This window comes from Vipera berus, assembly GCF_964194415.1.
Source record: "Vipera berus genome assembly, chromosome: 15".
Classification (NCBI taxonomy): Eukaryota; Metazoa; Chordata; class Lepidosauria; order Squamata; family Viperidae; genus Vipera; species Vipera berus.
In genome coordinates, this window is record NC_138218.1 from 10047240 (window position 1) to 10074418 (window position 27179).

Here is a 27179-nt window from a genome sequence, read left to right on the forward strand (position 1 = left end):
GAGGTTATCCTCGACCAGGCAGGGTCTTCCTGGGAGGTATCCATGGTTACCAGGCCTAGCAAGGCCTGTTGGCAGGGTCGTTAAAAAGGGGGATTATATTGAAAAGAAAGCCCTCGGCCGGGTCGGGAAAAGGAGAAGGAAAAATGAGCAATTAGGGTGGAATAAGGAGCTGGATGACCCGTTTGCATGGATAGCTTCTTCCCCAGGAGCAGTTTCTATGAAAGGGAGAGCTACAATAACGCTCATCCACAGCCACGGAAGTTATGGGCATTAGAATCCCACAAGGAGCCTCAGCTTGGCTCTCCAGTAGCTCAGAGATGCTCCATGCCCATTTTCTCCCTTGCAGGACCACATATGTGGAGCGTGACAGGTGAACATCATATATGTGCGCTTTTTAGCATGCGCATTGGCCCTGTATAATCTTTATACCTGCCTATTATGCGCACAAGGCATTATCCTGTATTGCTCATTTATGGGACGTGGATTTATTACTCAAATAGATTTAGTATTCCACTGGCTCTTAATATTATTAACTATGGTGTTATGTACTTGTTATTAACCATTATGCATTTAATAACATTTCCTCCAAGGGTGCAAACTGACCCACAGAGGTTTTTCCTCTGCCTCGTTTTTATTCTCGCAACAGCCCCTGCAAAGTGGTTGTCATGGTCACATGATCAAAATCCGGACGCTTGGCAACTGGCAAGTACTCATGCCGGTTGCGGTGTCCCGGAGTTACTTGATCCCCTTTTGTGACCTTCTGACAAGCAAAGTCAATGAGGGAAGCCAGATTCCCTTAACAACCCTGTCACTAGCTTGACAGCAAGGTCGTAAAAAGGGGCAAAACTCACTTAACAACTGTCTCACTTAGCAACAGAAATTTTGGGCTCAATGGCAGTCCTAAGTCGAGGACTAACTGTAGTTGGGGTTGTGAGTCATATTGTGAAGTCACGTTGTTTCTTTGCATTGCACCACATTCTGCCCTACAATTTCTTCCAGATTAAGGCATCCTTCTCCATAGACTGAGCCGTACACTCCCTTGACTTGCGTAACTGCCCTCAGGCAGGCATCAAGCAATGTGTCTAATCAGGCTACTAACTTATAAAACAAAATGTATCCTGTGAGCACAGTTTGTGTTCATTAAATGACCTGTTTTATTATAAATCTTCCTAACCACTGGATACTGTTAAACAAATTGGAAATGATACATTATGACCTCAGTGGCACAGTGTAGGTAACCTCCAGAGATTCTTTCCTGTCAATCTTTATAGGTTTCTAGATATGTGTACACATTCCTTTTTAAGGGAGGAAGCCTACACTTCCTTGAAGTTGGAACTGTTTTTTTTTGTTTCTTGTTATCATCTGTTTACATTTACATTTATCATTATATATTTATTCATAATTTGCTACTTTTTTATTTGTCAGAAGCAGCTACAGATTATAGACATGTATCAAATTATGTCTCTATAATTTGCTACTATAAACAAGCCTTACCATAACTCTCTTCCTTTGGGTTCAGGTCTATACTCAGCGTTTGACTGTAGAGGGTGTAGTGATACCATTTTTAGCCTGGACTTTTCAAACCATGTCTTTCTTGAGTGATAGTCATTTATTTGCATATATGATAGAATATTATATATTATTAGACTTGGCCAACATCTCGCAAGTACTGTAGGCAGGGCATCTAAGCTGGGGAACAGAGCCAACAGTTTTGATCCCGTGCTTTCCTTTGCCCTCCTCGTCCATATTTCCTTTTGTGATACCTCTTTTAGTTTATAAGCTAGCGGCTCATTTCTTTGAATCCATTTTTTTTAAAAAAAGAAAAAAGTGATCCAAAGGTGCATGTTTTAACCCAACAGCTGGCTGAATGCAAGCTTGTTTAATTGCATCACGACATATTTCATTTTGGCATGGGGCACCAAGCCAATAGGCTTTGGAATGTCTGGGAAATTCTGTTTGCTTGTAAACAGAATGCTTTCTCCTTTGCTAGCCGAAATGCCAATTGCCATTCAAGGTGTTACGCTCAAAGGATTCCAAAAATAGACATGAGCTGGGCAGAAAACATTCCTGAGCTGGCTCTCGAGAAACCCACAATCGACAGAAAGCGATTTGAGAAAGAGATTTTTTTTAAAAAAAACAAGATTGTATAATCCATCTATCTATCTATCTATTATCTATCTATCTATCTATCTATCTATCTATCTATCTATCTATCTATCTATCTATCTATCTATCCATCCATCCATCCATCTCATCTGTCTGTCTATATCTATCATCCATCCATCCATCCATCCATCCGGCGGGCTTTCCCAGCAAACCTCCCCCCTCCCCAGCAATCCCCCCTTTCCCACCTTCCCAGGTAAAGCAGGCGCCTCTCACCTGCAACCCTCTTCTCCACCGCGGGGCACGACGGGAGCTGTAGTTCCCGGCGCCTCCGCAGCGCGCCCAGCGAGAGGCTGGGTCCGCCGGAACTCGCTTTCCCGGCGGCCCGCGGGTGCGCACGCGTAGTGTGGGCGTCGGCGAGCGGCTGCGGAGCGGAGGGGTAGCCGCGGCGGGTCCGGAGCAGCGGCGGCGGCGAGAGGCAGGCGGGTGGCGGCGGCGGTTCTGCTCCCAGGTGGGTCCCTTGGGGCAGTGGGAGTCCGGGGAGGGCGCCGGGGCGCCCCGACCTCCGCTCCCAGGCCTCGTGGCGGGGCCTAGTGGGAACGGGGGGCGCAGCAGAGCCCCACACCCCCTCCTGCTTCGTGCATCGCCCTCGGAGCCCCCCCTCCGTCTTGCCGGCCCCCCCTCTTTGCATGGACGCTCCTCTCCAAGCCCCCTGTCAATCCAGCCCCCCTGCCCCTCCATGCCCCCTCCCCTCTTGACATTGGGGGGGTCTCTTCCCTCCCCCTTCATTTACACCCACCCCCTGCCTTTAGGACTGACTTTTCTGCCCCCCCCCAGTTTGTCCTTCCTGCCCCCCCCACCACTTTTGCACTCCTCCTCCTAATGCTGCCCCCCCCTTGCACCCCTTTTCCCCCTACCCCTCTTCAATTTTCCTTTGACACTTCCCCCCCTCCTCCTCCTCCTCCTCCCCCCTTTCCCCTTTCCAGCCTCTTCTTGCTTCTCCTTTCCCATATTTTACTCCCACCCCTTATTTTGGGGTCTCCCCTCCCTGTTCCCACCTCAAAGTCAAGTTTCTCCTTTTTCCCTCCTCCCGGAAAAACTTTGGTCTGTTCCCATCTGCAGAGGTTTCCTTCCTCCCCCCCCCCACTTAATTGCCCCTCCCCCCAACTCCTTGCTTTTCTGCACATTTTGTATTTGCTTTTATTTTCATTATGATTACATTTATTTGCCACTTGTCTTGTGGTTCGGGGGGGGGGGGCGCCTGAGCAGATATTTATATATTTATCTCTCACCTATCCAATATTCCTTCCTCCTCTTTTCCTCCCAAAAACAACCCTGTGAGGCGGGTTGGAGGGACTGGCCCAAAGTCACCCAGCTGGCTTTTATGCCTAAAGCAGGACTAGAACTCACTGTCTCCCAGTTTCTAGCCTAGTGCATTCTATTCTATTCTATGAGGTTCAAGGTGTTAGTGATGACTTACAAAGCCCTTCATGGCATGGGTCCGGATTACCTACGGCAACACCTGCGACCGGCGTCAACTTCCCTCCGTCCAGTGCGCTCCCACAGAGAGGGCCTCCTCAGGGTGCCGCCGATCAAAGAATGCCGATTGGTGACCCCCAGGGGGAGAGCGTTCTCTGTGGGCGCGCCAGACCTTTGGAACAGCTTACCGGTTGAGCTCCGGACGGCCCCCGACCTTCGCTCCTTCCGGCGCGATCTCAAAACTTTCTTTTTCGAACAAGCTGGCCTGGTCTGACGGGATGGGGTTGGGTTTTTATAAATAGTTTTAATTGTAATATGTATTAATTTTAAGGGCATAATGTTTAATGGCTTTTTAATTTTTGTATAATATTTTTATTGTGTATTGCCCTGTTCACCGCCCTGAGTCCTTCGGGAGAAGGGCGGTATAGAAATCAAATTATTAAATTAAATTAAATTAAATTATTCTCCCCCACTCCCACCCTTTCTATTTTTGCATCCTACTTTTTGTTCCCTCCAAGCTCAGGGTATTATTGTTGCCACCCCCAAATCCTTTGCGTCCCCCCCAAATCATTTTGCTTTGATGCTCACTGTCACCCGCCTGTTCCTTCCCAAATTTAGCACAGCTGCCGCCTCTTTGCGCTCAACTTAAATCTCGGTTTCTCTCTTGCTCTGACCAAACTCCTCTTCCTCCCTTTCACTTTCACGCTTAAGCATCATTGACAACCCAGAATATTTCCAGCCCACACTTGGCTCCTTAGGATAAAGCATTATTATTATTATTATTATTATTATTATTATTATTATTATTATTATTTATTAAATTTATTTGCTGCCTGTCTCGCCATGGGGTTACTCTAGGAGGTGGCTTGCAACCGTGAACGATAACGCGGAAATAAAAAGGGAGTTTAAACAACCCAGAAGTAGAATAATAGAACTATAAAATGAATGGGGGGGGGGAGAAAACAAAATGCTCTGATGTGACTAGTAAAATAATAATAAGAAAAATAAAGATAAATGTTTAAACTTGGAACCAACTTCGAAAGTCCACTTCCCACGTATTTCTATCACATCACTACAAAGATTAGTTCTCTACTGCAACCCCCTTTTTTTTATTTTGACTATTCTCTTGGCCACCTGGTTTTTCATTTATTGTTAAAAAAATAGGTGTGGGTTAGGGGTTTTTTTGGCCAATCTGATTCACATTTTACACTTGAAGCTTTTTAAGCTGGGAAAACGAAGCACTGAAGTGAGAAAGGGCTGCGGGACCTTCCACTGGAGGTGGACCCCAGAACCCATTAGCCCCATTTAGCATGGCCAACAGTAGAGGATAATAATAATAGGTAATGATAAAGTTGGAAGGGACCTTGGAGGTCATCTAGTCCAATCTACTGCTCAGGCAGGAAACCCTATACCATTTCAGACAAATGGCTGTCCAGTCTCTTCTTAAAAACCTCCAGCGTTGGAGCATTCACCGCTTCTGGAGGCAGGTGGTTCCACTGGTCAATTGTTCTCACTGTCAGGAAGTTTCTTCTAGGTTCTAGGTTGCTTCTCTCCTTGATGAGTTTCTGTCCGTTGCTTCGTGTCCTGCCTTCAGGCGCATTGGAGAATAGCTTGACTCCCTCTTCTTTGTGATATTGGAAGGCTGCTATCATGTCCCCCCTCGTCCTTCTCTTCATTAAACTAGACACACCCAATTCCAGCAACCGTCCTTCGTATGTTTTAGCCTCCAGACCCGTAATCATCTTCCTTGCTCTTCTCTGCACTCTTTCTAGAGTCTCAACATCTTTTTTTGCATCGTGGTGACCCAAACTGGATGCAGTTATTCCAAGTGTGGCTTTCCTTGAGTCTTCCCCTCTTTTAATGCAGCCTAGCACTGTGTTGGATAAATGGGATTTAGATTTGAAGAATTTCTGGATTCAAGTTATAAATGATAAATTGATGCCGTTGCAAACTTGAAAATCTGGTATGAAGAGGAAGTAAAATATTACCACTGCAAACTCAAACCAGCTTCATTAAAAAAATTCCAAACCTTTAACCACAGTCTTCCTGGTGGTTTGGCTATAAAAGTTTGTGGGGTTTTTTTTAATGGTTTTTTTTAATTTGCTGGGAAAAAGTGGAAGTAGAACTGATCTTTTTTCTTAAGGGATGTGTGTGTGGCCATTTTTTCAGACTTAATGCCCATTCCTGTGGTCATGTGATCAAAATTCAGAGGCTTGGCAACTGGCATGTACCTACGACGGTTGCAGTATCCTCTTGGGGGGGTCACGTGACCCCCTTTGGCGCCCTTCTGACAAGCAAAGTCACGTGGGGAAGCCAGGTCCATTTAACAGCCCGTCTCACTAACTTAACCACGGCGGCGATGCTGTTAAGAGCTGCGGGGAGGAAGGTTGTAAAATGGGGCGAAACTCCCTTAACCAAATGTCTTGCTTAGCCACAGAAATGGTGGGCTCAGTTGTGGTCGTAAACTGAGGACTACCTGTACTTGGAAGAATGTTCTAGATGGGGAGCTCTGGTTGAAAAGTGGCTTTTTTGCAAGGTGAAGTCGAGCGTAGTCCTTAATTTTTTTTTTTAAATGACCTTGGGCAACCTGGGACCGGAAAGGTGCAAAATTAAACCCCTGGAACATCAGACGCCTTGTTTTGCGTCGTGGTGGGCTGCTGCCCAGAGCGAACTGACCATTTGTCAGATTTACTCTGCGCAGCCCACCTCACAATCCCTGGACCAGGTGGCTGATTTCCAACCTGCCTCTTGCCTGAAAACAGAGCCTCACCTGGAGTTAGACGCGAGAAAGGGACTGGTGAGAAACGGGGCCTTTTGAGTGGGCCGCCCCAGTTGTGTGGAATTCCTTAATCCTGGGCAACATTAGGGACTCCTCTGTTGGTTGAAAAAGTTGTTGTTTTTTTCTTTCCGTAAGTTGTATTCAAAGGTTGCATTTCAAGGGGAAATTGTCCCTTGCGCAGTCTGTCTCTGTCTCTTTAACGTCATTGAATGTTCAATTTATAAGCCAGCGGTAGCTGTCACACTTGGAAGTCCCTTCGAACGAGAGCCTTGGAGGGAAGCTCTATCAATGTCTCCATACATAAAGACAATATTTTTCGCCCTGCCCTTTTCCTCCTTCTCCCTCTCTCTCTCTCTCTCTCTCTCTCTCTCTCTCTCTCTCTCTCTCTCTCTCTCTCTCTCTCATGTATACAGTTGGATGAATGAACAAGACGCTGTTTTTCCTCTCTTCCTTTTTCCCCCCTCTTACCATCCCCACAACGTGGCCTGTTTCTGAGATTATGTTACCGTTAAAATGCAGAACGGCTTTCTTTGGATTAAAGTGCTCCTTTGTGAAACATCAGGACCTCTTTTTTTAAAAAAAATAAAAATAAAAATCCCCACACTTTTGGCACGCTTCTGCTCTTGCGACACAGAACGTTGACCAAAGTTCGCACAAAGCTTTTGTTCCCTAAAGCTTATCAGGGACTAGTCTGATGTCTGAAGTAAAACAAAAGAGTTTGCTTTCAGCCAGTGGCTCCCATGCGAGAGGCCTTGAAACGGGAAGCCTTCAAACCTCAGGAACTTGCTGCTGTGGCCCCAGAAAAACCTGACTGTGGAGGATAGATTGATGGACAGCCTCATAGGAACGCTCTTTTCCCGTTAATGCAATATAAGGTTTCTCGGTGAAAGGAGAACGTGATTAGGCAATAACATTAGACATCCATTTCGAGGAATGAATTTAGAAATTCAGGAGCTGGCAGGGCTGTAGAGTAAGTACCGTTTACAGTTTGGTTTAGTGATTAAGGCACTGGGCTAGAAAGTGGGAGACACTGAGTTCAAGTCCTGCCTTAGCCATGAACGTTGGCTGGGTGACCGTGAGCCAATCGCCAGGAGATGGTGAGTTCTAGTCCCAAGTTAGTCTTGAAAGCCAGCTGGGATGACTAGGTCTCTCACTCCCCCCCCCCTCTCTCTCTCTCTCTCTCTCTTCCCCCCCCCCCACGTGTTAGACAAGACGGGGACTGGAAGGCCCACAGAGAAAGCCTCCTAAGTTTTATCTCCAAGGTGGAAGAGCAGCTGACTCCTTCCCATTTTCCCCTTGGCAGGGAGCTTGGCTCAGTTCTTTGGTGGCTGCCCCCTCTTTTGAAGATGGTCAAATTGGACATGCATATTTTGGCCCACCACCTCAAACAGGAGCGGCTCTACGTGAACTCCGAAAAGCAGCTGATCCAGCGGCTGAACGCCGAGGTGCTGAAGACGGCCGAGAAGCTTTACCACACGGCTTGGATCTCCAAGCAGCAGAGGATCAACTTGGACCGCTTGATCATCACCAGGTAAGGCCTCCTCCAAGCTTTCACCTTTCCTCCTCGGAAAGAATGGCGGGTAATTTTTTTTAAAAAAAAAAACAACAACCCAAGAAATAGATAATTTTGGCCTCTTGATTTGTGACCTTTCGAATCTGCCGAGCAGCCTGGCTTTCTTTGGGCAGGCTTGAATACGATTTAAATCATTAAGCGTGGTGGTGATTATAGAAAGAAGCATAGAGTCTTCGAGTTCATTTAGTGACTGTTCAAAGTTACAACCAACAAAGTTACAAAGTTATATCCATCATCCATTTATCCTATCCATCTATCTATATGTCTGTCTATCCATCTATCCATCCCTTCTTCCATCTATCATATCCATCTATCATATCTATCTATATCTTAATCTATCCTATCTATCTCTATTCGTAAAACATGGTCACTTGACTTCAGGATGCAGCAAACAGGTCTAAATGCTGACCAGTTGCCAGCCAAAGGTCACGTGATCATGGGGATTCGGGCAGGGCAGCCTTTGGAACTTCAGAACCGGGTCGAAAGTTCTTTTGGAAAAGCTTGTTGTAACTTTTGAGTGTGTTTCTAAGAGGCCGTTCATGTGGCGGCCTGCCTCCTTCGTGGCTAGGACTTGTAAGGATTTTTTTTTTAATTCCATTTATATCCCGCCCTTCTCCAAAGACTCAGGGCGGCTTACAAGCTTAGCAGTAGCCTTCATTCTATGTATATGCCTGCTTATTAGGGCTTTCACACACACACCCCAAGCGGCATTATTACAAAGTCAGCTTAATTGCCCCCAACAATCTGGGTCCTCATTTTACCTACCTCGGAAGGATGGAAGTCTGAGTCAACCCTGTTCCTCCTCTCATTTCAGCGCGGATGCCTCCCCGGCTGAATGCTGCCAGCACGCCAAAGTGTTGGAGGACACGCAGTTTGTGGATGGCTACAAACAGCTGGGCTTCCAAGAGACGGCCTACGGGGAATTCCTCAACCGGTTGCGCGAGAACCCCCGTCTCATTGCGTCCTGCCTGGTGGCCGGCGAGAAGTTCAACCAGGAGAACATCCAGAATGTCATCCACACGGTCTTCACCTCCATCTACGGCAACTGCATCATGCCGGAAGACGAAAACTTCCTTCTCCAGGTCTTGCGCTACCTGGTCGAGTTTGAGCTGAAGGAGAGTGACAACCCTCGGCGGCTCTTGAGGAGAGGCACCTGCGCCTTCAGCATCCTCTTCAAGCTCTTCTCCGAGGGCCTCTTCTCCGCCAAGCTCTTCCTGACGGCCACCTTGCACGAGCCCATCATGCAGCTGCTGGTGGAGGATGAGGACCACCTGGAGACCGACCCCCACAAGCTGACCGAGCGCTTCTCGCCCGCCCAGCAAGAGAAGCTTTTTGGGGAAAAGGGCTCCGAGAGGTTCCGGCAGAAAGTTCAGGAGATGGTGGACTCCAACGAGGCCAAGCTGGTGGCCCTGGTCAACAAGTTCATCGGCTACCTCAAGCAGAACACCTACTGCTTCCCGCACAGCTTGCGCTGGATCATGTCCCAGATGTACAAGACGCTGTCCTGCGTGGAGCGGCTGGAGGTGGGGGAAGTGAGGGCCATGTGCACGGACCTGCTCTTGGCCTGCTTCATTTGCCCGGCGGTGGTTAACCCGGAACAGTATGGGATTATTTCGGATGCGCCAATCAACGAAGTGGCAAGGTTTAATCTGATGCAGGTACGGTATCCCTTCCTCCCTCCCTCCCTTCCTTCTTTGCTTCCCTCCCTCTCCTCCCTTTTCCCATCTTCCCTCCCTCCCATATATTCAACCCTAAAAACATCAAAATAGGAAAAAATAGTATACAAAAAAAGAGGAAAAAGTGATCAATTAAATTTAACATGTAGGATTCACCCTGGCTTGGTGCTAAAAGAAAAGAAAAAGTAAATTCTCCCTTTTTAATCTATCTGTCTATCTATCTATGCCTGCCTGCCTGCCTGCCTGCCTGCCTATCTATCTATCTATCTATCTATCTATCTATCTATCTATCTATCTATCTATCTATCATCTACCTGCCTGCCTGCCTGCCTGCCTATCTATCTATCTATCTATCTATCTATCTATCTATCTATCTATCTATCTATCTATCTACCTACCTACCTACCTACCTACCTACCTACCTATCTATCTATCTATCTATCTATCTATCTATCTATCTATCATCTACCTGCCTGCCTGCCTGCCTGCCTATCTATCTATCTATCTATCTATCTATCTATCTATCTATCTATCTATCTACCTACCTACCTACCTACCTACCTACCTACCTATCTATCTATCTATCTATCTATCTATCTATCTATCTAATCTATCTAATCTGTCTATCTATCTATTTAATCTATCTAAATACCTTGAGGCTTTTCTTGTAGGCCTGATGGACAAGCCAATGGAAAAAAGGTTTTCAGTGGGGTCTCTGTTGTAGGTCGGGAGGCTTCTGCAGCAACTGGCTATGATTGGCTCTGAAGACGGAGATCCCCGCACCAAGGCCAGCCTGGGGAAATTTGACAAGGTAAAAATCAAGGCGATCTTTTACGCTTTCATCTTCAGGCAGTTGAGGTTGCTGTTGACGTTTCGCCCTCCTGAGAAGCCGTTTAGCTGTTGTGTTTGAAGTGGCCGGCAGTTCTTTAAGCCATAAACATTTAGAGTCACCCCCCCCCCCCAAAAGAGGGCTGGCTTGATTTCTCTGTGGCATAAACTGTTAATTCTTAACGTTCTTAATGTTGAATGAGTTCCGTGTTCTTAAGAGTTGTGTATTACGCTTTTAGAGGGTTGTAAGGCGCCCAGAGTCCCTTGACGGTGGGATGGGTGCCGTACAAATTTAATAAATAATAAAATAATTTTTGAGGTTTGCAGAACGTGCTAAACAAAAGAGCCTTGGATTCCCCGCGCTTTGTTCACACAGCAAAACCCAGTTGAGCCCTAATTTGACTTGGCATATTAAACCAGGCTGTGTGGGTAAAGCATCAGCAGCGCAGAGAGATCTTTGTTAAAATTTCTGATCGACGTGTCTTAACGCACCTTTCTAGGGCTGTGTGGCTTCGTTCCTGGATGTCGTCATCGGTGGCCGGGCGGTAGAAACCCCTCCTATGTCTTCGGTCAATCTCCTGGAAGGGCTGAGTCGAACCGTGGTTTATATGACCTATAGCCAACTTACCACACTGGTAAGTGCCGAAGAATCTAAGGCAGTGACGTTCAGATTTTTTATCTGTTTTCTGACTTTTTTTGGGGGGGGAGGTCCTTGGTGCTTTCCAAGCTTGGGCGTTTCCTGGGAGATGTTGCATGACCAAACTAGCTAACGTCATCAGTGTGCTACAAGGGAGTGGGATTGTCCCCCTGTTTATATACTACTGCAGAGCTCTTCAAATGTGGCCCTTTTATGACTTGTGGACTTCGACTCCCAGAATTCCTCAGCTAGGCATGCTGGGAGTTGAGGTCCACAGGTCATAAAAGGGCCAAGTTTGAAGACCCCTCTACTAGTGGCTTGTCTGTCAGTGTTGGTGGGAGTGGTCTTGACTGGCCTTCCTTGACTGGGCTGCTATTTAACGCTAGCTTGCTTCTCTGCACTGATCGTTCCTCGATTGGGGTGTTATTTACTTGATTGTGGGTCTAGTTTTGATCATGATGCTAACCTTTGTTCCTCCGGGTGTTGGATCACTGGTGAGCAGGCGCTTTGCTCTTTTGTTTCCTTTTAGGCTTTTCGATCGTCTCTCTCGAGCGCCGTGTAGATGTTATTCACCTCTACGGGCCCGTTGATGGCCAATTATTATTATTATTATCATCATCATCCTTTTAACCACGCTCTTGCTTTTCAGGTTAGCTTCATGCGGAATGTTATGTCTGGCGATCAGCTCAAGGAAGATCGAGTGGCTTTGGAGAACCTGCTCTTAAATCTACCCCAGAACAAGGCGGGCAAAAGTGGGAGCCTGGAGCTGACGCCTTATAACACCCCGCAACTCTCGCCTGCAACGACTCCCGCCAGCAAGAAAAATCGACTGGCTATAGGTAAGCCTGAGACTGGCTAGCCGGGTGGGCAAAATGCAGGAAGTCCTTGGCTTACGAACCACGTCGGAATGTCGCCAAAGGGGATCACGTGACCCCGGGAGACCCGCGATCGTCATAAATACGAGTCAGTTGCCAAGCCTCTGGCTTTTGATCACACGACCAGGGGGATGCTGCGACGGTCGCTGGTGTGAAAAATGGACATAGGTCACTTTTTTCAGTGCCCTTGTAACTAGGAAGGGCTGCTGAGTGAACTGTTGTAAGTTGAGGACTTACCTGTGTTTACAAATCTGATTGGCCAGCTTCGTTTTTAGATGTTTTCCTTTTGATGCTTCCTGGCTGCCTGTTGCTCCGTGCAATTGATAATACGTTTGTAATTGACAACTGATCTGTGTTGGGCTGGGTTTTTTCCCCCTCCCTCCCAACAATTTTTCTTTCGTTTCTCTCTTAATGCGGCCAATCCAGGACAACAATTGGCAACCATCACTGCCTGGGATACGTCTGCTACCAACCTCACAGCTCATATAAATCTCGTAACCCCTTTTGGTGGGTAGTGGATCTCTTTGCTTCTTCCTGTTTCTGTTAGGGTGTCTGCGAAGCTGATCTCTCTGCACGCGTGTTAAGAAGCAGCTGTGGCCTTGCTTTATTTATTTTTATTTTCTTATCCTGCCTTTATGATTTTTAGCAATAAAGCGGTGCGCGTATCCAACACACTGCCCTCATCTTATTTTCCCCCAAAACAACAAATCTTGTGAGGTTGGTTGGGCCGAGAGAGACTGGACCAATGTCACCCAGGTGGCTTTCGTTCCTAAGGCGGGACTAGAACTCGCCGTCTCCTGGTGATTGGCCCAACGTCACCCAGCCGGCTTTCATGGCTAAGGGCTTACTGCCACGTGAGAATTCAGACAATCTGTTCTTTAAAAGATTGTGTTCTGGAGAAGGCGAGGTAGTCCTCCAGATCCTTGGATCTTTCTGCATTTTAAAGCCTGTCAAGCTTGTAGTAGGGAATTCCCTGCCGAGGCGTAGTAACCTTATTTCTCGTTGTTCCAGCCACTCGCAGCAGGAGCCGTTCCAATATCCAGGTGGACCAACATCCAGATTACGAGGGGGTCTCCCAAGAGACCATCCAGGAAGTCCAGCCCGAAGAAGTTTTGGTCATTTCTCTCGGGACAGGTCCCCAAATCACGCCTGGAATGATGTCAGAAAATGAGGTACTTAAGCAAAGTGAAATAGGTGCCTATTCAAGCAATTCAGACCCCAATAGTCTCTCTCTCTCTCTCTCTCTCTCTCTCTCTCTCTCTCTCTGTGTGTGTGTCTGTCTCTCTCTCTCTGTGTCGCTGTCTCTCTGTGTGTCTTTGTGTCTCTCTGTCTCTGTCTCTCTGTCTGTCTCTGTGTGTGTGTGTGTGTCTGTCTCTGTCTGTCTCTGTCTCTCTGTCTCTCTGTGTGTGTCTCTGTCTCTCTGTGTGTGTGTGTCTCTGTCTCTCTGTGTGTGTGTGTGTGTGTCTGTGTGTGTGTGTCTGTCTGTCTCTGTCTCTGTGTGTGTCTCTGTCTCTCTGTCTCTGTGTGTGTGTGTGTCTCTGTCTCTCTGTCTCTGTCTGTCTCTGTGTGTGTCTCTGTCTCTCTGTCTGTGTGTGTGTGTGTCTGTCTCTGTCTCTCTCTCTCTTCAGAGTGATGTGTATTGTTGTTTTCCTCCAGAAGCAGCTTTGTAATTTCTCATCGCGTGGCTTAATACTGCCAAAGTCACTTGATCACATAATATTCATTGGCCACGTTCCTCCTACTTCCAGGCAGGGCAGCAAGAGAGTACCCAGCTCCTGGGCCGAAGGCGGCTGCTGAAGCCTGCAGGAATGCTTCCCAGGGGCCAGTTGGGAGAGGAACGCAGCTCTGTTTCTACGTTTCAACTCTCCCTTTCTCGCTGCTTCCTTCCCAGGTTTTAAACATGCAGCTGGCTGATGGGGGTCCAGGCGACGTTCCGGTGGATGATTCCAAACTCCACGGTAAACCTGATAAAACCCTGCGGTTTTCCCTCTGCAGTGATAATCTGGAAGGCATATCCGAAGGTGAAGGGCTCACTTTTCTTCCTTGTCCGTCAGAACCGCGTTTAAACGGAGCTTCCGCGCATTGCTGTCTCTGACCCGCCGTCGCAAAACCCCGGTGTTTTTTTTTTGTTTTGCGCGTTTAGCCCTTTTTCCCCCTTCTTTACGTTTTTTTTTTTGTTCCGCCTTGGCTTCCTTCTGTTGCATTTACGGAGCGTCGGGTGTGTTTGCTGAGGGCCGGGCGCGACACTTAATTGGTGTGTTTTGTTGTGTTTTTTTTTTTCGTTTCCCAACAGGCCCTTCTAATCGCTCCAATTCGGTGTCCTCGCTGGATTTAGAAGGGGAATCCGTTTCCGAATCGGGGGCCGGACCGTCAGGAAATAACGGGGTTGAGGCCTTGCAGCTTCTGGAGCGCGAACAAGGTGAGGAGCGACCTGCAGGGTGATCTGGCAGAAATATCCCCAAGAGGTGGTGTGTTGTTGTTTTTTTGTTTTTTTTAATGGCTCGGGGGTTAAAGATGCTGAGCTTGCCAGGTTCGAGACCCGAGCGCTTTGCGAAGGGGTGAGCTCCCGTTCCTTGCTCCCGCTCCCGCTTTCAAACCTGGCAGTTTGAAAGCGTGCAGCTGCGAGTAGATCAATAGCTGCCACTTCGGTGGGAATGTAACGGCATTCTGTGCGCCTTTGGGGTGTAGCCATGCTGTCCAGATAACCAGGGGAAAATGTCATCGGCAACGCTGGCTGTCTCGGCCGAGAAACAAAGCTTTTCGGTCAAAGCGCCCTCTTTTTTTGTTCGTTTGGGTTTTTTTTGCAAACAGCCACCACCCAGGACAATCTGGACGATAAACTCCGTAAATTTGAGATCCGCGACATGATGGGCTTGACCGAAGACCGGGACATCTCGGAAACGGTGAGCGAGACCTGGAGCACGGACGTGCTGGGAAGCGACTTCGACCCCAACATCGACGAAGACCGTATGCAGGAGATCACAGGTAACCTATTTCGAGGCTGTTGAGCAAGGAGGCGAAAGGCGTCTCGATACATAACTGGCATCGCGAAAGTAGGCGAATCTACGTGCCCCGTTTTTAATAATAAAAAAAAAACCCAACCCCTTTTTGTCTAATTCAAACCTTCCCTTTCAGTTGTAAATAAGCAAACCCGTGGCAGCCGAGTCCTCCTGATTCCCACTCTCCCTTAGACTGAGGGTTAGGGTCACCAAAATCAAAAGCTACGATTTTTATCATAAGTCCACCAGTTTGGCCATTTCTTTGCTGAAAAAAAAAGGCTTCCTGGCGGGACACCCAAAGAGGCGCCTTCTTTAAAAAAAGAAAAGAAAAAAAAAGCCTTCTTTTATATAACACAGACCCGATAGAGAAGATTGGCCACGAGGAACGGTGAATTCCACAAAGGGTCACCCAAGCTGGTGGATCCATAAATAGGCCTTAATTGTAACGCCTGTAAAGGCAAATGCTCCAAGCTATAAAGTGAGATCTTTCTGGAAGGCAGGCAGGCAGGCCGCTCCGCTTTGGACCTTGTGACCTGTTCACGCTGGCGTCTGTGTCCCTTCCCCCCCCTTCCCCCCCAGGGGCTGCAGCCGAAAACGTCTTGGGCAGCCTGCTATGTTTGCCCGGTTCCGGATCGGTGCTGTTTGATCCCTGCACGGGCTCCACCATCTCGGAGACCACCAGCGAAGCTTGGAGCATTGAAGTCCTTCCGAGTGACTCAGGTGAAGGATCCCCAGTCGGTAACCTTCTCTTCCGGCGTGCGAAGGGTGGAGAGGTTGAATGATTGAAAGGGGAAGGCGGGGTTCCCCTTGGTCTGCCTTCCGTAACCTGTCACAGTTCCTTCTCTTTTCACTCTGGAAGTTCTCCCATCACTTGAGGGACCTTAAGTTTGTTTGCTTGTTCGTTCGTTTTAACCTCTCGGTTCACACAAACCTCTCGCCGGTGTCCTGCGTTTGGTTCTGTAGTTCACCCACCCGGCAGCGTCTCCTTTGTGCCTGGAAGTCTGGGTCCGTTCAGGGCTTTAACTCAACATAGCCGCATTTAACCTACGCGTTCTGGTTGCTCCCTGAACATGGTGGTTTTTCTGGCAGACATTTCAAGACCCAACTAGCTAAGATCGTCAGCGCTACCGAGCGTGGCTTGCTCCCTGTTTGTAGTCAGTAGCTCTGAGCTTGGTTGCACGGATGATGTTGCCTAGTTGGGTCGTGAAACGTCTGCAAAGAAAACCACCCAGCGCAGAGATCAGCGAGGACTCCACAGTCCTCCTTCTCCTGCTCTCCACAAACCCCACTCCCTTCTAGCACTGATGATATTCCCTAGTTGGGTCGTGAAACGTCTGCAAGAAAACCCCCAAGCTCAGAGAGCACCGAGGACCCCACAGTTCAACCCCGGGCGACAGATATTCTCCTCTGTCCATATTTCCTTATATCCATCTCTCCATCTTCCTTTAGCAACTTCCCTATTGCCACCTTAAAAGGGGGAGGGGGCAAAGTGTCTAAGCAAAGAGAGGCTGGGTGGCTCCACCTTCTTTGGGGTGAACCTGGAAGGTGTCGGGTGGGTGGGTGGGGTAAAGACAGTTTAATTCTGCCCTCCAATGCAAATGGGTGATCACACAACACCAGGACTCTGCGACTGTCATAATACAGGCTGGTTGCCAAGCGCCCAAATTTAGACCGCGGGACCATGGGGAACGCTGTCTTGGTTGTAAGCCCGAGGGCTACTGTAAGTCCCTCGATTCGGCAGCATCGTAACTTTGAAATCAAGGGTCGTACGTTGAGGACTGCACGTATGGTGAATCTTGATTCTTTCTCTCCTCTTTAGACGCTCCAGACCTGAAGCAGGAAGAAAGACTGCAGGAATTGGAGAGTTGCTCCGGGGTGGGAAGTGCCTCCGATGACACTGACGTAAGAGAAGTCAGTTCCCGGCCCAGCACACCTGGCCTGAGTGTCGTATCAGGTGAGAAAGCCGCTCCCCTTTCCCCGGAAGAACAGGAGATTCCTTAACAGGGATCAAGTTACTCATTAAGCCCAGCGTGCCTGACTCTCATAGAGGAAGCAGCAAAGCAGAAATATAACTGGGCATCTGGAGCCCGATCTGGTACCTTATGCTGAGTAGGCTAGCCGTTTCTCCCTTCTGGGAGACTTCAATTCCCAGAATTCTAAGCAGCAGCCGCGCTGCTGGTGGGAATTGAAGTCCACGCTTTAGATGTCTATGGAGATTCTCCTTCATCCAGGTCATGGCTGTCCCGAAGGTGCTTTTTCACGAGGCCTTTGGACTTTCCTTGAAGAGGTGGTTTCGCTTCTCGCCCAAGAAGCTTCCCCAGTTCTTCTTTAGTGCTTTAGAACTGAAGAATTTACATCACGTCCTCCGGAAGATCTGTTGATTGGGCAGGCTGTAATTCTGCCCTTTAGTTTTGCAGTTTTGCGCTTCAAGCTCACGAGAACTCCGTGTCGTCCTTGAAAGGTATTAGCGCAACGTCCGAAGACATCCCAAACAAGATAGAGGACCTCCGATCCGAATGCAGCTCCGACTTTGGTGGGAAAGATTCAGTCACCAGCCCAGACATGGACGAAACGGTGCACGGTAAGAAAATAAGAGAGTAACCCCCCCAGCGTTGGAAGGGAGCTTGGAGGTCTTCTAGTCCAACCCCCTGCTCAGGCAGGAGACCCTGTACCATTTCAAGCCAATGGAAACTAATCAAGGAGAGAAGCAACCTAGAACTAAGGAGAAATGTTTGGATGGTTAGAACAAATAAGCCAGTGGAACTCCTTGCCTCCAGAAGTTGCGGGTGCTCCATCACTGGAGGTTTTTTAAAGAGGAGGCTGGACATCCATTTGTCCGGAATGATAGAGGGTCTCCTGCCTGAGCACGGGGTTGGACTAGAAGACCTCCAAGGTCCCTCTGTTATTCTGTTAAAAGTGGGCTCCGTGCCTTTGGAGACTGGCCGGCAGCGTTTGGCCGATCGTTTCCCAATTTGCTCCGATCTTCGCATTTCAGGCGCCAGCCACCTGAGCTCTCCTCCTTGCCAGGCGGATTCCCTTCTCGCCATGTTTGACCCCTTGGTTTCTCACGAAGGTAACCTCTCCCCTGCGGGAAGCCCTCGTCAGCTGCTCCTTGGCCTCGCCTCTCTCTTCCCCGAGCCCCGCTGCCACCTTCCTGCACCCACGGCCTTTTCCCCTGCAGTGGTCAGGCCCAAAGTCCACTACGCCCGGCCGTCTCACCCGCCACCGGATCCCCCCATCTTGGAAGGGGCCCTGGGCGGCAGCGAGGCCAGGCTACCCAGCTTTGCCTCCCACACGGCCATGCTGTTCGACTCGGAGGCCTTCAAGCAGCGTTACACCTACCCCGAGAGGCTCGTGCGGAGCCGGAGTTCCGATATCGTCTCGTCCTCCCGGAGGCCCATGAGCGATCCCGGCTGGAACAGGCGAGCGGGGACTGAGGAACGGGACCTTTTGGGGTCCGGGAGCAACGTCGGAGGGGTGCCGATGGTTACCGGACCGCAGTCTTCATCTTCATCTCCGAGCAAAGATTCCTGCAGGGGAGAGGTAGGGATCTGTCCTTCCTTCCTTCCTTCCTTCCTTCCTTCCTTCCTTCCTTCCTTCCTTCCTTCCTTCCTTCCTTCCTCCCTCCCTCCCTTCCTTCCTTCCTTCCTTCCTTCCCTCTCTCCTTGCTTGCTTGCCAGCTTTCTAACAGTATGCAAGTATGTCTGAATCTCTTGGCATTGTGCTATCTAGCCCCTACTTCTGTTTTCACGATCAGCCCGAATCCAGCTCAGCCTAATTTTTCCCATAGATGGAAGACCGAAAAGACAGCGATGATGAGAAGTCCGACCGAAACAGACCCTGGTGGAGGAAACGCTTCGTTTCAGCCATGCCCAAAGGTAAAGCATTTACTTTTTTTTAATAGTTCCTTTACCTTCCTTTTTTTTAACAAAAAAAAAAGAGAGAGAGAGAGAACCGTCAACTTGCCAGATTAAGAATTGGAACTGTACAAGCAAACCGAAGCGACTCAAAGAGTTTCGGTGATAAAAGCCAAGTCCATCCAACTGTAAAAGCAGTGAAATTTAGAACATTGTGTAACGGTTTTATTTTCCATAAACGGGCACATTCGTTCCTCATTATGACGTAGGTTCAAAACTAACTCCCTGGTTGTGGGGAGTAACCAACTTCTGATTTAAAAATAGTTTCCAGGGGCCTTGGAAGGCCTGCGGGAATTCACCACAGGACAGCGACTTTGGAGGACATAAAATAGAAGCATTTTGGTCGGTGTGGGGGGGAAAATCCTCCCAAAGACAATCTCCTAAAGCAAGAAAATGATGGTGCGGCCCCAGACCTCTTAGCTTAGCAGTCCTCTCCCCAAATGTTTTTTTCCCCCGAAGAAGAACCAGATGCTCAATACAAAAGGTTAAAATGAGTTTTTAGGACAACGGTTTCTCCTCCTTCCTTGCATCACGTAGAAAGTGATCTCATTGAAAATTAAAATATTACTCGGCGTGACTTCTTTTATCCTTGCTTGCCTCCCAGCTCCGATTCCGTTTAGAAAGAAAGAAAAACAAGACAAGGAGAAGGATGACTTCATCCTAGATCGATTTCCTTCCCTTCAAGGTTTGTGGGTGTTTCTGTTCTTTGAGCCTGTTCTTGCTAACCTACTAGCAGTTTACACGAGCCTACCCATTGTGGTGGCAGGTCGTAATTCTCGTAAAGTGGGTGGGTCACGTAGGAGTATCCTGACTCCTGCAGCATAAGGACGCTTCCGAGATCAGCAAAAAAACCATATCTTGAATCCACCCTAAAGCACTCCTTTCTTCCACCTGCGTATTACATATTCTCTTGACTGATTCTCAGGATCAGCAGAACCAAGATCCATTCTAAAATGTCACCACCTACAGGAGAAGGACAGGAAGAGATGGGGTGGAGTCAAGGGAGGAATCAGCCTGGAATTGTTACATTCCCACAAATGGCCTAAGTCTTGAATTCTGTTCACTTTTACCCAGCTCCAGTTTAGTGCTGAGAGTTGACTAGATTAATGCCAGGTGCAAAGAATCAGGACCGCCCCGTTAAGTTCCAGTTAAGCTGATTTACTGCTCATGGTTATGCAGCAAGAATCTAGCCAACTAATGGTCAGCATTACATTGGGGCGAGATAAGAGTTAACGGAATTCAAAGAGGGGTTAAGGGTTTAGACCGTTTGTGGGAATGTAACGATGCCAGGCTGGTTCATCTCTTGACTCCACCCTCTCTCTCTCTCTGGCTCCCCTTCTCTGATATCTTTCATCTTTTTGGGGGGAATATAATTTCAGTGTCATGTTTAGATCTTTAACCCTCACCTCCTTTCCCCAGGCTGGGTTGACCTGGTTACTAATTTGAGATCCAAAGAGAGCAGGAAGGAAATTCAACCCGGGATTCTTCGGCCCTTGAAAAGATTATTTTGTTGTTTGGCTTGGCTTTTCAGACGAGCCCGGTCCTCGGCTGAGCACCCAAGCCCAGGCGGCTGAGGATATTCTCGACAAGTACAGGAATGCCATCAAGCGCGCCAGCCCTAGCGAGGGGGCCGTTGTAAACTACGACAGCTCCGGTGAGTCTCCCCTCACCGTTCCTTCCACAGGTGCGCGGGAATAGGGCTGCCAGCCGCTCACAATTGCCTGCCGTCTCAAATCTCTTTCAGAAGCCATCGGAGACAGCGAGAGCATCCACGACGCCTTGCAAAACATGTCGGCCGACGATCTCCCCGATTCGGCCAGCCAAGCAGCTCAGCCTCAAGACTCCACTTTCTCCTACAGGTGCTTCGATGGGGGCCAGGCGGGGCTCAGGCGCAGCCTGGGGAAGATTACATGGGGCCAGGGGAGAAGCAGACCCTTCGGGGCCGGGCAGAGGAGAGTTGACTGGGCAGTTGACTTCTCTGCTTCTGCGAGAATCCTTGTCGGTTTCTCGCTTCGTCTTGCCAGGCTTCGAAGCGCCTCGGAATGAATGGAAACTAATAGAAAGAGGTGCCATTTTTAGCCTTGGGAAAATTTGAAGGGAAAAGACCTTCACCAGTTAGAACTCGGTAAAGAAAAATAAGAAAAATACTCCGGCATGCTGAAGTCCTGCGTGGATGGATGGATGGAAGGAAGGAAGGAGAGAAAGAGGGAGGGAGGAAGAAAGGAAGGAAGGAAGAGAAGGAGGAAGGAAGGAAGGAAGGAAGGAAGGAAGGAAAGAGGGTGGAGGGGAAGGAAGAAGCAAGAACAACAGAGTTGGAAGGGACCTTGGTAGGAAATCCTATACCAACTCGGTCAAATAATCGTTCAATTACTTCTTAAAAACTGCTAGCGTTGGAGCACCCACAACTACTGGAGACAAGTCATTCTTAATTGTTCTATTAAGATTAATTGCTAATTGTTACCCCCTCCCCCCTTCCCCATTCACGTAAATCTTTTGTTCTTGGCAGGGATGCGAAGAAGAAGCTGCGTCTCGCACTCTGCTCCGCTGACTCCGTAGCTTTCCCCATGTTGTCCCATTCCACACGGAACGGCCTTCCCGATCACACAGACCCCGAAGGTAGAGCCTTGAGGGTCCCGGCCTCCCTCGCTTCCCCTCCAGATTGAAAGCGAGGCCTGCGAAGGCTCGCATCTACCCACCCCTTGCCCTGTGCAGTTTGGGTGCTCTGCCCAAGATGCCCCACGGCTGTTTGATGCTTCATCTTTACCCAATTCATCCTTTCCTTCCCCTTCCCTTCCTTTCCTTCCCTTCCCTTCCCTTCCCTTCCTCTCCTCTCCTCTCCACTCCTCTCCTCTCCTCTTTTTTCTCTTCTTCTTTCTGCCTCCTCCTCTTCCTCCTCCTCTTTTCTCCTAATTTCTTCCTCTCTCGTTCAGACAACGAGATCGTCTGCTTCCTCAAAATCCAGCTGGCCGAAGCCATCAACCTGCAGGACAAGAATCTGATGGCCCAGCTTCAGGAGACTATGCGTTGCGTGGGGCGGTTTGACAACCGGACTTGCCGGAAATTGCTGGCCTCCATCGCTGAGGATTACAGGTAAAGTCTTCCCCGTGCTTCCAGGCTTGTCGGAATGGATTTGGGGCAGGGGCTGATCGGCCAGCCTGGAGAGGCGCCGCGTGTTTGCCCCTCAGCTAAAAAAAAAGCCTCTGAGTGTAAAGGCTGAGGGAGGCCTGCGGTCTTGTCTGATTCAGGAAACGGGCGCCTTACTTCACCTACCTGACCCGGTGTCGCCAGGGCCTGCAGACCACCCAAGCCCACCTGGAACGGCTGCTGCAGCGAGTCCTGAGGGACAAGGAGGTGGCCAACCACTACTTCACCACCGTCTGCGTCCGCCTCTTGCTGGAGAGCAAAGAATCCAAGATCAGAGAATTCATTCAGGGTGAGGGTCAACAGCCTGCCGTGGGAATCCCAGGTGGCGGGATTAAAACGGGATTGATTGAAATTACATTTGAATTTTATTTTATTTTTTAAAAAAATTGAATTAAAATTGGATGGGGCCAAGAAGTAGATGAAATTGTCTCTCTCACCCCCACCCCTTTTCATTTGAAAGATCAGGTTTATTCTTCGCAAGGGCTCCAGGGATGGGGATGATGGGGGCAGGAGGCTGACTCTGTAAACAGCTTAGAGAGGGCCGTAAATCCCTGTGAAGCGGTATATAAGTCTAAGGGCCATTGCTTGCGCTAACCCTCTCGACTCCTTGCCCAAAGATTTCCAGAAGCTGACGGCAGCGGACGACAAAACGGCCCAGGTGGAAGATTTCCTCCAGTTTCTCTACGGGGCCATGGCCCAGGACGTCATCTGGCAGAATGCCAGCGAGGAGCAGTTGCAGGATGCTCAGCTGGTGATCGAGCGCAGCGTCATGAATCGCCTCTTCAAGCTGGCTTTTTACCCCAATCAGGACGGGGACATCCTGCGGGATCAGTGAGTTTGGCTAGGCCTCTCCGGCTTGCAGCCCTCGGCGGAGCCGCCTCCTACCTACCGTCCTGAGTTCCAGTAAAGGAGACTATTTGCAGCTCAGGGTTGATAGGAGGGGTCCTTGCCGCTCTCTCGGCTGGTTGGTTGACCTGCAGATGTTTCTGCAAGACGTTTCCAGTACTGAGGATGTTACCTAGCTGGGTCATGAAACGTCTGCAAGAAAAAGGAGCCTTGGTGGAGCAGTGGGCTAATGCCTCCTTAAGTAACACCAGCTGCCTGCAATTAGTGCAGGTTCGAGTCCCACCAGGCTCAAGGTTGACTCAGCCTTCCATCCTTCCGAGGTAGGTAAAATGAGGACCCAGATTGTTGGGGGCAATTAAGCTGACTTTGTAATAATGCCGCTTGGGGGGGGCGAAAGCCCTAATAAGCAGGCATATACATAGAATGAAGGCTATTGCTAAGCACATTGATTTGTGCTTCTTAGATTGTAAGCCGCCCTGAGTCTTCGAAGAAGGGTGGGATATAAATGGGATTTAAAAAAAAGCACCAAACTCAGAGAGCAACAAGGACCCCAAATTCCTCCTCCTCCTCCTCCTCCTCCCCCCTTCTAGCCCTGATGATGTTACCTAGTTGGGTCATGAAACGTCTGCAAGAAAAGCACCAAGCTCAGAGATCAAGGACCCCACAGTCCTCTTCCTTCTCCTCCTCCTCCTCCTCCTCCTCCTCCTCCAACTACTACTACTACTACTACTACTACTACTACTACTGTGCAGCTTTGTCTGGGACAGCTGGGGGTGGGGGAATAGAACTAACGGAGAAACACGACTGACGCCGCTCACCCTTGGCTCGTTTCTAGGCTTCTTCACGACCACATCCAAAGATTGTCGAAAGTGGTGACAGCCAATCACAAAGCCCTTCAGATCCCAGAGGTAAACCTTGTCCCAAGTTCTCAGCCGGGTCCCTCCTTCCTGGTTGCAAAGTCCTCGGCCTTGGTCATCCTTCAGACTCCGGCTCCCAGCCTTCCCCAACCTGCCTGGCCAAGGCAGAGTACACTGGGAGTCGTAGTCCCCCACATCTGGAAGGCCAGCAGGGGAAGGAAGACGCTGGGATGGCGTCAAGTCTCAAGAGGGTTTCCCTGCCCTGGCCTCACAGGTCTACCAGCGGGAAGCCCCCTGGCCCTCGGCCCAGGCCGAGATCCGGACCATCAGCGCCTACAAGACCCCCCGAGACAAGCTCCAGTGCGTCTTGAGGATGTGCTCCACCATCATGAACCTGCTCAGCTTGGCCAACGAGGACTCGGTTCCCGGCGCGGACGACTTCGTCCCGGTGCTCGTTTTTGTCCTCATCAAGGTCAGGAGAGGCTGGAAGTGGCCCCTAGGATGGGGTGGGTGGGGTGTCTCTGCGGTTTGGGGGGGGCCTGTGGGAGCGGCGGGGGGGACGGTGCGCGCTCTGGCGGGGAGCAGGGCCCGCCCTCCTTGCGGGAAGGCGAGGGAGCAGGAGGAGCAGCTGCAGGCTTTCCCCAAAGCAGCCAAGCGAAAACGAAGTCCGAACGGCTTTCTGGAATTGGGTTGGTTGGTTCGATCGATGGCTGGAGGAGTTTTGGGCATTCGGCCGCTGCAAAGGTGGACTTTATGATTTTTGTCCTTGGCTCATTTAAGTGGAGAAAGCCTTTGCGTAAGAGCTGCCTTCCTCTCCTCCGTCCCTCATCAGATTCACTCTCCGCATCTTTTCTCTTTCTTATGCCGTCCTCCCTCCCTCCCTCATTACTCTTGGAATCTTTCTTTGTCTCTTCCATATTTTTCTCCTTCGTCTTTCTCTCCTTCCTTCCTTCCTTCCAGCTGGAACTTCCCTCCCTCCCTCCCACCGTTTCCCACCTTGTCCCTGAAAAACCAGCTGCCGTCCCGGGTGGAAACAGCCCCCCGCTTGAGAGCAAGCCAGTAACTTTCATTTTTAACCCCTGCCGCTGTGCCCCCAGGGGGGTGGGGAAATAAATGGCAGTCTAATCTAATCTACCCTTATTAAGCCCCCCCCCCCCGGTCTCTCCCCCTGATTTTCTCCACAGGCCAACCCTCCCTGCCTCTTGTCCACCCTCCAGTACATCAGCAACTTCTACGCCAACTCTTTAACCGGGGAAGAGTCCTACTGGTGGATGCAGTTCACCGCAGCCGTGGAATTCATCAAGACCATTGACGAACGGAAATGACCCCAAGCGGCCACGTTCCTGCCACGCGGAAGCTCCTCACGAATGTATTCACCTGGGCCGGAGAGATCCTCCCCGCAGCAGTCATGAAAACGAAGCCTAGTTTTCTGTCTGTAAATACGGTATTAATCCGACTAATTCTAATAAGGGGCTGCGGAGTGTGGATGTCTCTCTCTCTCTCTCTTTTTTGTATCCGAAAGATTTTCCCCTCCTGCTTTTTCGTTTAGGAACTAAGCACTGTGTCCACCCAGATTCCAAAGGGACCATATTTTAAGGATTCCTGGAATCTCCTAAGGCCTGCCCCCCCCCTCTTTCTTTCTTTCTTTCTTCCTTCCTTCCTTCCTTCCTTCCTTCCTTCCTTCCTTCCTTCCTTCCTTCCTTTCTTTCTTTTTTCTTTCTTTCTTTCTCTTTCTTTCTTTCTTTCTTTCTTTCTTTCTTTCTTTCTTTCTTTCTTTCTTTCTTTCTTTCTTTCTTTCTTTCTTTTTCACTGGGAATCTCAACTGACAAATGGTTTTGTTTTCCTGGAATAATTTTTAGTTCACCTGTTTTTCTTTTCTCAAATAAAAAACAACAACAACGACCCCCACTATTTTTTTTTAATTTGTAAACTGGGCTAGGAGTGAAGAAGGCGGATGTTTCTCAGCCATCTTTTATTCACATTAATATTCCAGGATGGGGGTTGGGACCGGGGGCGGGGGAACGACAAGAAGTCCCCAGCCGCAGGGAAGAGTTTGCAGGAAGCCCAAGGCGAAAAGGAATTTTTTTAAAAAAAAAATCACGATCAAATGGCACGAATGAAACTCCTGCCGTCGGTGGTTGTGTGAATGCCGCCTCTCCAGCAACACACGGATTCGAACTGGACCCATTCTCCAGAAAAACGCTGTGACTGTCTACTGAATTTAAAGCTGATTTTTTTCCTCTTTTGGGAGGGAGGGGGAAGGCCAAAGCCTCAGTATTTATTAAAAACGTGAGAGGTTACTAAAAACTGGAAGTTTTTTTTTCTTTGTTTGTTTAATGAGCTCTCACTGGTTTGTTGGTTTTTTTTTTCCCCATACGAAATTTGACAGGGCATTTAGTATTTGTCTGTTGCACAAGACGGGAAGTTAGAAACAAAAGGGATTGTGGGAAAGAGTGGAGATACTTTTGCTTTTTTCCTTCTGGAAGACTGTGTATACTGTACAAATCCCAAATTAATTTTTTCCCCCATGAACCAGAAACTGTAATATATATTTTGATTATTCCTATTAAAGAGAAACATACTGCAGGTGTTCGGGTGAAGCCTTTAATGATCTGGCGCTTCCGAGAGCGTGTGCGTTTCGTTTTGATTCTCCAAGGCTTAACTGACAACAATTCAGTTAGTGACAATTTGAAGTTGCAACGGCACTGGGGGAAAAAAAGGGTTTTGTTGCCCTTTTTCACACAATCATTGCGTCGTCATGTAATCAAGATTCAGATGCTCGGCCACTGCCTCGCACTTAACGACGGTTAGGCAGTGTCCTGGGGTTGCGTGATCCCCTTTTGTGACCACCTGACAAGCAAAAGTCAAGGGGGAAGTCGGATTCACTAAGGTCGTGTGAATGGCTTGACAACTGTGGCAAGAAAAATCATAAAATGGGGCGAAACTCACTTTAACAAACTCTCTTGGTTTAGCCACGGAAAGTTTGGGCTCTGTTGTCATAAAAGGTTTAATAGGAGACGAATCACTGGCTTGTTTTGAGCGATCCGGGTTAAAGAGTCTTTGTGCGGGAACCTGGAAGTTTGATTACCATTTTTACCACCGTGGTCAAAATTCAGATGTTTGGCAACCGGCTCATATTTATGTCAGTTGCAGTGTCCTAAAACGGAGAAAAGGGGACTTATCTTTTTAGGTCATCTAGTCCAACCCCCCCTGCTCGAAGCAGGGAACCCTACATCATTTCAGACAAATGGCTGTCCAGTCTCTTCTGAAAAAACTTCCAGTGTTGGAGCGTTCACAGCTTCTGGAGGCACCGATTGATTGTTCTGCCTGTCAGGAAATTCCTCCTTAGTTCTAGGTTGCTTCTCTCCTCCGTAAATTGATCGATAATTTATAAATCGAGGCAGATAAATACATGAGATTAATACATTCCTGCGCTCTGCTTAGGAAGAGGCCTTTTTACGTCCCA

At 48.9% G+C, this 27179-nt stretch overlaps 1 protein-coding gene and 1 long non-coding RNA gene across 2 annotated transcripts; one reads left to right on the top strand and one right to left on the bottom strand.

Moving 5' to 3' along the window:
• Positions 1-137: 137 nt before the first annotated feature.
• Positions 138-26299, top strand: GAPVD1 (GTPase activating protein and VPS9 domains 1). The gene is made up of 26 exons (XM_081340007.1): positions 138-370; positions 7665-7892; positions 8749-9592; positions 10335-10421; positions 10939-11073; positions 11725-11914; positions 12377-12457; positions 12962-13122; positions 13842-13971; positions 14244-14369; positions 14762-14935; positions 15529-15669; positions 16769-16903; positions 17411-17530; positions 17945-18492; positions 18740-18827; positions 19471-19551; positions 20398-20520; positions 20611-20725; positions 21373-21482; positions 21797-21956; positions 22112-22299; positions 22628-22841; positions 23692-23764; positions 23988-24185; positions 24898-26299. Exons 1-26 carry the CDS (start codon positions 264-266, stop codon positions 25036-25038), a joined length of 4698 nt encoding a protein of 1565 aa, XP_081196133.1. The 5' UTR covers positions 138-263; the 3' UTR covers positions 25039-26299.
• Positions 22222-23970, bottom strand: LOC308675091. The gene is made up of 3 exons (XR_014028064.1): positions 23675-23970; positions 22900-23048; positions 22222-22259 (listed from the first exon to the last, which is right to left on the bottom strand). It is a non-coding gene; the product is annotated as an uncharacterized lncRNA (long non-coding RNA).
• Positions 26300-27179: the final 880 nt, after the last annotated feature.

Coding starts and splice junctions, on each gene's coding strand:
- GAPVD1 (XM_081340007.1), top strand. CDS start 264: ATGGGCATTAGAATCCCACAAGGAGCCTCAGCTTGGCTCTCCAGTAGC. Junction 18,493..18,739: donor AAGATTCCTGCAGGGGAGAG/GTAGGGATCTGT, acceptor TTTTTCCCATAG/ATGGAAGACCGAAAAGACAG. Junction 21,483..21,796: donor CGATCACACAGACCCCGAAG/GTAGAGCCTTGA, acceptor TCTCTCGTTCAG/ACAACGAGATCGTCTGCTTC.